Source organism: Haliaeetus albicilla, chromosome 5 (genome assembly GCF_947461875.1).
Source record: "Haliaeetus albicilla chromosome 5, bHalAlb1.1, whole genome shotgun sequence".
Taxonomy (NCBI): domain Eukaryota; kingdom Metazoa; phylum Chordata; class Aves; order Accipitriformes; family Accipitridae; genus Haliaeetus; species Haliaeetus albicilla.
Window position 1 is genome coordinate 16,726,498 of NC_091487.1, and position 13,149 is coordinate 16,739,646.

At 45.8% G+C, this 13,149-nt stretch overlaps 2 protein-coding genes across 2 annotated transcripts in view; one reads left to right on the forward strand and one right to left on the reverse strand.

The window, feature by feature from the left end:
• Positions 1–3,069: 3,069 nt before the first annotated feature.
• GLRX5 (glutaredoxin 5) lies at positions 3,070–11,203 on the reverse strand. Its single transcript, XM_069783557.1, has 2 exons — positions 10,841–11,203; positions 3,070–5,265 (listed from the first exon to the last, which is right to left on the reverse strand). The coding sequence occupies exons 1-2, from the start codon at positions 11,154–11,156 to the stop codon at positions 5,087–5,089; spliced, it is 495 nt and encodes a 164-aa protein (XP_069639658.1). The 5' UTR covers positions 11,157–11,203; the 3' UTR covers positions 3,070–5,086.
• A 343-nt stretch (positions 11,204–11,546) lies between these two features.
• SYNE3 (spectrin repeat containing nuclear envelope family member 3) overlaps positions 11,547–13,149 on the forward strand; it is an 86,324-nt gene continuing 84,721 nt past the window's right edge. Inside the window, exon 1 of the mRNA XM_069783555.1 lies at positions 11,547–12,656. The gene's annotated coding sequence lies outside the window, so the exon portion shown is untranslated. The remainder of the gene's footprint in view (positions 12,657–13,149) is intronic.

A 13,149-nucleotide genomic window follows, 5' to 3' on the forward strand; every position in this document is an offset into this window, starting at 1 on the left:
GCCTTATTCTTACCCCGGCAGACCAAACTCAAGACCAGGCAGCTTTGCTTCTTTCTTCACCAAAGATGGCAAGGGCAGCTGCCCATCTTTGCTCTTGGCTGTCCTTCTCAGCAACTTCAGCCAGCCTTCCCGAGCTGTGTTCCTGAGCACTATTACCTCTTTGGTCTCCATTTTATTGCAGAGTAATCGGGGATGAACAAGCAGCAGTGCCAGTGTTTTGTCCCCATCATTCCCCTCACCTCCTGTAACAAGCTACTCCTCCTTGAGGGAAAAAAGTCACCGTTTCCCCCACAGAACCCTTCTCATCCTCCCGACCAAGGACTACTCATAGACCTTTCCAGCTGTCGTGGATGGAGTGACGCACTTCACTCCTAAGTGAGAAGTAGCAGTAAGTTTATTGATACAAAACAGCGATTTAACAAAGTTTCATAGTAAATGCAACCGTGGTTTAACAAGATTCGATGGCAAGGTACACTTATTATTTACTGCTTAGAGGACAGGGTCAGGCAAAACTGTCAGGGGGACCCTCCCATTGAGTCATGAGGTTCAGAAAGGACGCCCTTGTGTTCTAAACCCCTTCTCAGAGGGGAGTTTAGGTGTGGCTGGTTCCAGACTTATTCCCAGACTTGGTCAACCGTTTATGTCTAAAGGATTGTATGTGCACAATAAATCCTTTGTATCACTTAGTCAGGATTTCAAGGTTTAGCGTGCCATTAATCACTTACCCAGTATCTGATGCGATAAGGATTCTCTCAACCTTGAGCAGTAACCTTGAGAGGTGTCCCTACCCAAGGGGAGATCCTGGTGTGCAGCCTGCTGCTGTGCAGGAGAGCTCAAGGGGCCCTGGGCTGTCCACTGTTTATGGAGTAAGATAATGGACTTAAAGTCATATTTACATACGGACTACAGATGCCAGTTTCTTCCAAATTTGGCTTGAGTCAGACATTGACCAGCACTGTGGTTAGGTGGGTACATTGTTCAAATTAGCCCTTGGCTATTGTGTTGTGAGCTCTCCCCAGAATCCCCTTTGAGCCAGATGCAGCCATCACGACCAGACACATCCACCATGACCGGACACATCCATTACGACCGCCACTGGTGGTTATCACTTGAATAAAGGTCAGATTGGGGGGAGGGGAACACACCGCCACACCATCTAGCACCAGCCCCCCAGTATTAGCTCAGCACATCCACTGATTGTCACCCCAGGCTCCAGTTGCCTTCTCTCATTGCCAAAGAGCATGAGAAAAGCAGGTGCAAATCTCTCATCAATGAGAGGCATGATTTTTTCTCAAAAAAATCAGCTCATTTGCAGTGGCATCCCTTTTGGATTGGAAGCACATGCTCCCTTTTGCCTCTCGTTTGAGGGACAGCAAAAGCCGACAAGCAGAGTGCAGAATACTGTCCATCTTCTAACACGATCAACCTAACTCAGAACTAGCTTCTTGGGGAAAATACTCTCAGTCAACTCCCAAAATAAGCCTCTTCGTAAGCATCTGAAGTTGTCCTGGTTTCAGCTGGGATGTAGTTAACTGTCTTCCTAGTAGCTGGTACAGTGCTATGTTTTGAGTTCAGTATGTGAAGAATGTTGATAACACTGATGTTTTCAGTTGTTGCTCAGTAGTGTTTAGACTACAGTCAAGGATTTTTCAGCTTCTCATGCCCAGCCAGGGCACCTGACCCAAACTGGCCACCAGTGTACTCCATACCATGGGACGTCCCATCTAGTTTAGGAACTGGGAAGGGGGGGGCAGGGAATCGCGCTCAGGGACTGGCTGGGTGTCGGTCGGCAGGTGGTGAGCAATTGCCCTGCGCATCATTTGTACATTCCAATCCTTTTATTATTGCTGTTGTCATTTTATTAGTGTTATCATTATCGTTATTAGTTTCTTCTTTTCTGTTCTATTAAATCGTTCTTATCTCAACCCACGAGTTTTACTTTTTTTCCTGATTTTCTCCCCCATCCCACTGGATGGGGGGGGAGTGAGTGAGCAGCTGCGTGGTGCTTAGTTGCTGGCTGGGGTTAAACCACGACAGAAGTCTAACAATTTGACAGTGATTTTTTATTGCAGTTGGATTAACACGAGCATTTATATAGATGTAATATGTAAAACAACCACTCATGCACACAGAGCCTGGAAAGTTATGGCTTATACAGGAATGCAGGCAGAAGTCACATTTTAAATTCTCACTCTTGTGGCTTTGTCACACACAACTTTATGGTATCACTGTTGCTTTTACTAGGTCAATCACAACACATTCCAATCACGCAAAGGATAGAAAGAAACGCTACTATATAGCGTTATGTAAAATTTTAACCAGATAATTAAAAACTAAAAAGTCTAAGGGGAAGGAAGTAGAGAAAGTAGAAAAAAATTTATAGCTTTGGTAAAAGCAGGTGGAGGGGTCAATTATATGGAACTTAGTGACTGGGCCTGAAAGTAGCTCATGGTCGCAAGAGCATTCCAGACACCTTTAGAAGGCCTTGAACAGAATAAACAAGAAGACAGAAAAACAAAGATCCCAATTAGAAAAACACAGGTGCGCATTCCACGATAAAGGGAACTTGGCACAAACAACCTCAATTCGGCAGTTTATCTTGACCAATTAGACTGAGACGAGTTTCACATGTTTTAGTTAATACAGCCAATTATGTCCTATGTTTATGCACGTGTACAGAGTTAGTATAACCAACTATATCTTATGTTTATACGCGTGTACAGTGTCGATATAACCAATCACATTTTATGCTTGTGCGCGTGGACACTAAATGCTTGCATGCAGCAGCCAATCAAAGCTTCTTAGGAACTTAGAGAATTGTATAAGAATCATCAGCTAGGCTCAATAAACTGGCGACTTTGATCATCATATTGGTGTCCTGTCATCTGTCCCCGCATGGAATTTCGCAACAAGCATGAACTCATGCTGGGAGAAAAACGTTGCTGCTTAGTGGAGTAAGAAGACCCGACAATCCTAAAGTTACCTTTATGTTAGACTACCAGCAGATGGTACTGAAAAATATTCAACGTTTGCAGAAGAATAAAGAATAGAGCTCTATGAAACAGCAGATTCGGGGTTTTGGTTTTTTTAATAGATTTATTTAGTAGCCAGACCAAGAGTTAACCATTGAAGCAGAAAATAATTTAATTTTCATTACCTTATTCTGTGTTTACTGTGTACCTCCATTTCAATAGGTCTTTTGACACAAATAACCAAAGACTTCTGAAATTCACTTATTTTTCTAAACATCTTTTTACATTCAGAATGGCAAAAACTAGTCACGAAAGATTAGCTATAAGAAAGCTTATTTAATTTGAATTCAAAAAGAGGTAACCCTGAAATGGTCAGAACTAACCTTCATCTATACCTAAAGTTTTTCATTCCATGAATGTGATGTGGTATATGAGCAAAAAATCCTGCACTCCTATCTCCATGCCTAACAGCCACAGGTGACTGCCTCTGAGCGTAACTTATTCATACTCAGTGGTCATTCAGTCACCTCTACTGGCACTGGGCAGCTGTCATGAACAAGTGAATACATAGAGAACGTACACACTGTATTTAATCCTGGTGATACTGACTGCATTAAAACTATACAGTAAGCTTACTGTAACAAGTTTGGCAAATTCTGTGAAGAATGTACCAGTATAGTTTCTCCACTGGACAGCTTGCTCAAGTGGAGAGATTTAGAACTGGAACTTGCATCAAACCTCTCTTGTCTGCAAGATCCAGTCCTGACTTCCTCTTCTACTGACCATTTGTATTTTTCCTTTCTCTAACACATTTTCTATCCTATGCAGTGGAAAACATTTTAGGTTTCACATCAAAAGTAGCATCAGTTTCCTTACTCATTTAAAATAAAGAAGAACTACTGTAGAAAATCAACATAAAATACAGTTTATTTCCAATCATTTGCCTAACTCACATGCAAATTGTTTATATTAATAAAAGTAAACTGCATTTAGAAACAGCTTGGTTAGCTTTTAACCTTAGCAGTATTGTTGTACAGCTGAAGCTACACTGGTTAATATAATTTGCTTTCACCTAGGGAAACATGGTTAGATAGGTATTGAAGACTTCAGAGACTTTCCACAAAGAAGTATTTATCTATTCAGTAGCCTCTCTGCTGCACTCATCTTATCTACATGAAACACTTCATCTGTTAATCCCACGTTTGAAGACCATACTCTTTGCAGCACAGCAGTCAGGAGAAAATACTCGGAGATACAACAAACATAAAAAGATAACTTAGCAACTAGCAAATAATACAAGATTACAGTAGTAACTGAAGTATTGTCCTGTACTATTTCAAGCTAGAACACTGAAGCCTCAAACAATTCCCACATTTTAGCACTGACACAGAACTGCAATACACAAAGTATATAAGCAGAGGGGAAAGCTGCTTTGCAAGAGGTAGAAAAGGTTTTATAAAATCTTTAGGCACAATTCTTAGCAATCTTTTAAAAAGCCATCAGAAAGTTACAAAGTAATAATGACCATTATACATGTATTTGTACAAGTCTGTTTATTTTTACCCTTTGGAATAAAAGTATATTTCATGCACTCTCATATATTCTTTTTTTCTCCTATATCATATGTGATTACAGAAGTTTTATAGGCTCTCAGGAAGTCTTATCACCAGGAATTATACAGCAAAACTGATGCACAATTACTTAACGCTTTTTCAAGAGGAACAAGGGAATGCAAACGCTCTTTGCGTAGGTTCATGTATCAAAGACCAGATAAACACGTACTCAAAATCCATAAAAATATTATTAGTTATTTTGGTTTACTCCCACCACAATCAAGAAAAGAATGCTTTTAGAAGTGAACTTTTTTAAAACAGAGATTTCCACAAATGTACGCTTTACAGTGCAGTGGTTATACTCAAATTTTCACAATATCCATAAATCAAAATACCAAGATCACTACATTTACCATGAGCTAACAGACATTCACAGAGAAATCTTAGTGTCAGTTCAAAAAGATGCCTGCTTTGAGCTAAAGTACGTAAGGCTTTACTGGTAACAAGTTCTTATCGAAGATTTGCTTTATTCCCGTCACAGCATCTTTTTTTTGCTCATCTTTACTTTTTGTCTTGGTCTTTTTCTGCATCCAGAAGTGCTGAACGGATTCCTAGCTTCTTCAGCTCTTCTACGAGATCTCCATTCTGATGCATCTGGAGGAGTATATCACAGCCACCAACGAATTCACCATTGAGGTATACTTGTGGGATGGTAGGCCAGTTAGAGTAGTTTTTTATTCCTGCATAAGAAAAAAAAAATATTAAAGGTTTTCCCCCCATCTCCAAATAGAATGGTATTTTAAATAGAATACATTGCTTCTACCTGACAGTACTACTGGTATTTTCATTTCTGGCCCATTGAGGCAAAAATTTATCTATGTAACAGGAGCACTATCAGAAAAACTACATTAAAGTTAGGTTTGGTTCTCACTCCAGCTCAAAGATGTGGGTTGAAAGATATGGAGTCAGCTCCTATACTGACTTCAAACAGGAGCTAGGAAAAGGTAGCATCTCTTTTCCCTCCCAGGAAACGAGCAAATAGGATTTTTCAATCAATTAAAGAAGTAAGAAGTATTGAAAAATACTGAGAACTGTTTACATTCAGTTATCCTTTATATTTCCCAAAGGTACTTTAAAATATTTTATGTTCTTACTGAATTCATACAGTTATACTTACTACTGCAATTTCAATTGCAAGATATATTTGCCCCTTTAGAAGCCTTATGAATTTCAAATTGCTTTATCTTTCATTGCCAGACCTTACAGCCCATGGGAGGGGCACAAAGGCTGAAGTCTCTTTAAAAGTACTCATTAAACAAAACAGAGCTCAAGTCACAATTACGAAGTACAGAATTAAAGTTTAAAACTATACTTCATAGAAGACAAATGTAAGACCATCCAAAAATATTAACTGATCAGCTGGTATAAATTGAATCCCAACTTGCACTTAAAGACATCACGCAAGAAATTACACAGAAGAATCATATCTAATTTGCCACTTTTTAAATGACCCTTCACACAAAGCCATTATTTCTATAGCAGAGGAAGTAGTCAAATTCTACATCTGCATGCTCTTATACCAAGTCCACCAGCACTTGCTTAGATGCCAAGTTTTGAATTCAACATTTTTATACGTTTTTCAATATGTAATGCCTGTAATTTTTCTACTAAAGGCACAAAAGCCTGTATAACAAATTTAAGCCTACAGACAACAGAAGTCCCTTTTCAGATCTGAGCCCATTCACCTTGGAAGTCAACCCTCTAAACAAGCATGTGTGAGCTTTAGCGTAGGCTGTCAAAGTACTAACAGCAAGTATTAGACCTGTATAGCAGAAAACACAAGGGAATTTGCTTTCCCCTTAGAAAACATTTTAGCCTCTATAAAGACTGTAAAGGTAAAAAACAAAATATTTGAGGTAAAAAATAGCCATACAAGCAAATTATGTTTACATGATTGGAATTTAATACACTTCCTTTTTTACTGCATAAGTGCATAAATATACAATAGGATTATGATTTTAATGCATAAAAGATGAAATAGACCTAAGAATTCCCCTTAGTCAAATACCAGTGTGTTTAAAAAAAAAAAACCACTAAAATAAGAGTAATCTAGAAAAAAAAATTGTTGTGACAAAGTGTTCCTAACCATGAAGTACAACATCAGCTAGGAGATTTTATTTTGACTTCAGATTTTGTGCATGGAAAATTAATGCTTCAAAAGTCCAAACCAGCAAGCTTAGCATATAAATCAAGACCAAAGGGAACCCATAACCATCTAACCTAATCTCCAACATCACCTCCTGTAACTTCTTCCTTAGTATTTCATTAAAACCTCTCTCAGTTGTTTAAATACAGTTTGCAGAAATTATAAGCTTTGATGTCACTTTGTGTTTATCAGTACTTTTCTTTAACATTCCTTGGCCTTTGAGCACTGAGAACTGCTCTAACTGTCCTAAAAATCTTTTAACCCATAATAGTCGCAATGAAAAAGTGAGTCCCAACATTAAGGCATGCTTAAAGATAACCCTACTCAAAGGGGCCACTGCAGATATGAAATAGGGTTTGTTTTTGTTAAGATATTGTAATGCTAAACGTGAACTGAGAACCAAGGGCTCTGCATAATAAACCTACTGCTAATAAGCGTTCCAGGGTAATATTTACACCAATCATTCTTTCACAGAACTATTTTCTGCAAGGACCCAACTGCACATACATGCAAGCGCTGGTAGTACTTTCAAGGATCTATCCAACTTCAGATAAAAATACGAATACTATCAGGCTTACTTTCTCTGTATGCTGCGTTTCATGTATTAGACAAGCTGCTTTAAAAGCCTTCGTGCTGGGGCTCAACTAGATTACAAATTGAATACCTCCTGAACTGGCTAACCAACTCCTAGCTTAGCAGAGCAGTTACTGATCCTATTTCAGTAGTGTTAAAGCATGTTAGCCTGGTCTATGCTTGCTGCCCTCGGATGCACTTTTGTGACGGATCCTTCAGCAGCACAGACATCCCAAGGGATTTCCTTCCCACTCCCTGCAGGTTAACAAAGCTTCTGCTTTGAAGTGCTGTTTGCTTTGTAAAACCACACTCCACAGATCAAGGTTAGAGTTTGACAGCTGAGCTAGTACACTTTGACTGTGAAACCAGAATCAGTGCAAACTGCTACTGAAAGGGGTACCTAGCGCACTCCCACCCCATTTCCCCAACTCCAGTTACCAATTCTCAGCCTCCCTCTTGCCAGCATTAGCACTAATCAATGACGGGCCACATCAGAGAACTGACTCAAGCAACAAGTCTCACTCCTACCACACTTTCTCTAGAAAAGCAACACATTTTCATGGAGATCGTTAGTACTGGTGCAAGTATGACTGAGGGAAAGCTAGCCCAAGGGCCAGAGGAAGGATCAAGACCACCCTCTCGGCAGCATCCCATACTTAGGTAATGTAAAGCAACAATGAAAATAATCTGAGGGTGAACTACCACAACAGTTTAAACCACCACTTTTCCAATATGTAATGCCAAGCTTCTCTGCCACCTTAGTGACCTGAACCAGCCTAATGCTGTCCATCACCTGAGAGCACGATCACTTCTGGAAGAGCAAACTCAGAGAAACTTGAATTGCCATGGAGTCCAAGAGAGGGCTGAGGTCTCTTAAACCAGCTTTAATAAGGAAGGATTTGTGTCAGGGAAGCATATCCTCAGCTCAAGTTCAGAAAAATCACATGAAGTGCCATTTAGTTGGTACTAGTTAGTACTATTTAGTTTCACAGATCTGAGTGTGCTTTTAGGTGAAGAGGCAAGTAGGGGAATTGTTCTGGTTTTACAGCTTGCCATATTTTAGAGCAGGGCAAGTTTCAGCAATCAAACTATAACAACCTGAAAATAAGGTGTTTCAATGGAACAGGAAAGAAACCAATCGGCACTTCAAATATGCCTGAATCACCATCTCTCCAACAGCCTGCTCTTACTACAAATGTATAAGCATACATATATGCAAAGATTTAAGTTATGTTCAGGGGAATACAAAGCTGGTCACCAGCTCACATACAGTAATCTCCTTGCAGATCAATCTGTAGTTGATGTATTTGATATTTTCACAGCTAAAGGTTCAGCATCCCCTCGCTAACCCCGCACGCATGCATGCAGATTATGTTCACAGAGAGGACTTCGGAAAGCGTCACAAGCTGCATACCTTAACTTTTCAGCACCTGAGGCCAGATCCCGGGGGAGACTAAGAGGGCCTTCAGGCAGCCACTGCTGAATCATACTTGGCAACTTAAAGAGCTACAGCTTCCAGCAGCCCTCTCCTCTGTCAGAGATTGCCATCCACAGAAGCAGGCACATACTGGCTTTTTAAGGGTGCAGTAGGTAATAGAGCTGAAGCAGTACAACAGCCCACTGGCCTTGAAAGTAGTGATGTCGTTCCCCAACTCTTCAAGGCTCCACCCCTGGTGCTGGCTCTGGCACTCACCTCACAGTACAACAAGCTAGTTCAACTCGCACGCCCAGTGATCCAGTTAATAAATTGAGCTGGCTCTCCGTGCAGTCGGACCAGTGCCAAAGCTGATGCATGGAAGGGAACAGAACAACTTCTTTAAGCACCTGAGAACCAGCAGGATATTGTGCAAGTGTACGCTCTGTTACTGGCTTAGCCAAACAGTCTGGATCAAACCACTGATTTTAATTTAAAGCTCAGGTAGCCAGGAGGGCAATAACCTCTCAGATCACCTAGCACAAGCCAGAGTTCATTTGGAGGAAAAAATTAACGTGCTCAGAAGGGAGATGTTCCTGTTACATAGGAAGAAAATACTACATATTCACATGGTCAGCTCCCCAGAGACTATAAATTACAAATTCCTTGCCCGTTCCAAGGGCTCACAAAAGCCCTCTCAACCAAAAGTGAAATGCTGATAGTTTGATTTCAAGGTTTTGTTTCCTCCTTTTTAGTTTATGAGTTTGTTCTAGTAAACCGTACAATTAATAATGATACAGATATGTAAATAAATACAGATATGTAAATAAAATTTAGAAAACTACCATGATTTGCTCACCTGCCAAAGGCAGTAGAAGATTTACTTGAACAAAACCAACATACATTAACAAAAAATGTCATCACATCCAAATTCCAGTATTTAAGCTTTTACACCATACCAACTATTATACCTGTTAGCTGAAAAGCAAGCAAAGATTGGAAAAACCAGCCTTTCAGCTAAAAGCTAACAAAACCCTGTATTAGTCAGATGATTCCAAAAACACAGAAGGAAGTCACCTGATACATGCCAGTATGTGGCTTTAAAGCACATTTTAGTGGATTCTGGACAAGAACTGTTAATGCCGTGCACCTGCAAGACTTAATTACTACATACTATTATTTTTTGTTTGTTTGTTTTAAAACTTTCTCAAACACATAAAACCTCAACGGTCAGCTATGCACATCGAAGACAGAAAGAAGAAAAGCATTATGAGAACAGCATACTAGCTTTCTACAACTGGCAAACCCCCTTATATAGAATAGCTCCTGCCACTTGAGCAGTAATGGTGAAACAATTACTAAATACTTCTTGTGCAAATTATTAGCATAATCTTGCACGTTATCAGAAGATCCCCAGCAGGCAGTGCCAGCAGGGAATCAAGTGGTACAAGTCCAAGCCATTCATGAAATTTCACCATACTGTTCACAGGGAGGATGAAATCTGGTAATGAAGTATTTTAGGGGTCTTTTAAGGCACCTTTGTATCTATTAGCTAGGCAAGGCAGCGTAGCACAAAAAGCCCGATCTCCAAGAGCTACCCCATAAGCATAACTGCATTCTGCTGAAAACTAAGACACTCTCCGACACAGCATGGGTTACAGAAACCAGACGGGGACGTCCAGGCAAAGCGACCTCAATGGCACAGCTCTGTGACACGCTTCAAATTCCGCAAACCCCCCAGCCCCGGGACGTGGGCCCGCTTATAAAACCGACCAACCCCACAAAAAAAAAAAAAAAAAACAAAACAAGAAAGCGAGCAAAAGCAAGCTAACTCTGTGAAAAGCGGCGGGGGGGCTGCCACCCGGAGCCCGGCAGGAGGTCCGAGGCGTCAGGGCAGCCCCGACCGCCGGCGGGGTTACACCCGCCGGAGCCTCCGGCGGCCCTTCCGAGAGGGAAGCCGGGACTTCGGGGTCCTGGCTCTGCCCCGTCACAGCGGCGTTTCCCAAAGAGAAGCCCGGGGCCGGCTCGGGCTATGCGCAAGCCCCCGCAGCGGGGGAGGCGGCGCCCAAAGGTGACCCCCGGCAGCCGCCGCGCCCGGCCCCGGCCCGGGGCCGCCGCTGACCTTGGCGGAGGTCGGGGTCCTGTAGGACGTCGTGGGCGCGGTAGTCCTCCACGCCGTGCAGGCGCAGGATCTGCACGACGGCGTTGCTGAAGCCGCAGAGGGGCTGCGCCGGGCTGCCCTTCATGAACACCACCACCGGGTGCGCCCGCACCAGCCGCTCCACCGCCTCCCGCGACCCCGAGCCGCCGCTGCCGCTGCTGTTGCCGCCGCCCTCGGCCCCGCCGCCCCCGCCGGCCGCCTGGCTCAGCGGCCGCCCGGCCCGGCCCCCCGCGGCGGCGGCGCCCAACCGCCAGGCCGCGCGCACCACCCCGCTCATGCTGCCCCCACCGCCCACTGCCGGCTCCCGCCGCGCTCCGCCGGCCCCGAGCCAGCGGCGGCCGCCTGTTGGCGGAGAGCGGGCGAGGTCGCGGGGGAGCGTCCCCTCCGCGTTGGCGCAGCCAGCCGCCAATCAGCGCCGACGGCCAGTAGCGTGAAGACACAGCGGGCCTTGTCCCACCCGGCAACCCCGAGGCTACAGGTAGCTTCCCTATTTGTGGAGGGAACCGCGCCGCTCAGTTGTGTTGGGAGGAGCGCCTGTCAATCTAACGCCGCTTGGTTAACCCCCGCCCGCTCCGCGGACGCGATTGGCCAGGCTTCCCCGGCGCGCTGTTTTGCTGGGGAGGCCCAGGGGGCGCGTGGTTAGCGGTAGCTCCTTCCGCTTCCGGGTAGTGGCCGCGGTCGTGGCGGCGGGGTCCGGCGCGCCCCGGCCGCTTTCCGTCTGACCGGCGGCGGGGGGGGACGATGTGCCGCGGGGCGTCGAGCCGCCCGGACACCCGCCCGCTGCCAGCTCCGCGGGACGGCGGGGAAGGGGAAGGGGAGGGGGCGGCCCGGCCCGGCAGGGAGGCCCGCGGGGCGGCCGCCGCCGTCGCCGTGCTCGGCCGCTCCCTTCGGGCCCGGCGGCTTCGCGCGGAGCCGTGAGGGTGGCGCGCGGCTGCGGTGCAGCCGGGGGATGGGCCGGCGCCGCCTGCCCGCGGGGTCGGGTCGGGTTTTATCCCGCCGGCCCTTTGGCGTCGCAGGCTGCGGGGGGAGCTCGCTGGGGCTGGGGGGCGAGCCGGGAGTCAGAACCGCGTCGGCGGCTGAAGGAAGTCCGGGGGAAGGGGGCTGCGGAGGGGCTGGCTGCCGTGGGGTATCGGCGGCCCGCGCCGGGTGGAAAGAGCTCTTCGGCGGCGAGGCGCGTTCAGGTGCGCGGGCTGCGGCGGTGGGAGCGCGTCCGCGGAGGAGCGGCGCCCTGCAGCCGGCAGCCGCTGTTGCCGCGGCAGGCGGAGGAGGCGGCCGAGGCGTTCTGGGGGCGGCTGGCGACGCGCCGGCTGGGCCTGCCTCCTCGGCAGCTTCGGGTGTCTCCAGGGCCCTGTCTGCCCGCAGTCGCTTGCTGGGTTTTGGCTGACTTTAACGGGACGAAGCAGGCGGTCGGTATCCCCGAGAACTAGCGGGTCTTGCGCGCTTGGCTTTAGTGCGAGGGGAAGAGAGCCGAGGAACCGACCGGCAGCTTCGCGCGGCTTGGCCCGACCCTGGCGCAGCCGGCGGCGGGCGCGGCAGCGAGACCTCCGGAGAGGGGCAGCGCGATGGGGCGGCCGGCGGCCTGCGCGGGGGGGTGGTGCGGTTGGCGCTGGCGGACGCGCAGAAGGGCCCGGCGTCAGCCGGGGAAGCGCGGAACGTGGAAGGCGTCCCGCAAATGGCGGCCTGCGCAGGCAACTTTGAGCTCCCGGGCAGACGCCGGACTCTTTGCAAGAACTTGGAGCAGAGCGGGGAGGTCTCCTGCAGCAGCCGCGTCCATCCCGTAAGTAGAAGAAAGCGTTGAAACGTTTTCCTCTGTGCTAAGCCAGAGTCTCTCACAAATAACAAGGTGTATTTCTGAGTATTAATTTACACTGCAGCTCTAGCATCTGGACTTGTGGTATATTAGTGGCAATTTGTATTGCTGGCGTTTGTAAGGAAAATGATTTTTTTTCCACCCAGTTCCACTCACGTGACAGCTTTACAAACAGGACCAGCTTGTCTTCGGCATTCGGAAGACTGTTTGCTAGTTCTCGATTTTTGTCAGATCCAGCTGATACTTGAATGACAACTCATTTTTCATTTTCTATGAAACCACCTTCAGGCATCACTTCTGTTGCCTTTTATTTAAATTTAATTAGAACACATTCCAGAGGAAGTTGTGGCAAACTTGCAGCTTGTCCTCCCACGTGAATAGCTTATGAATAAAAAAAGTGTTGCTGCGGTATTTGAAAATATATGTATTATAATAATTTCTATTATGAATCTAAAGGAAA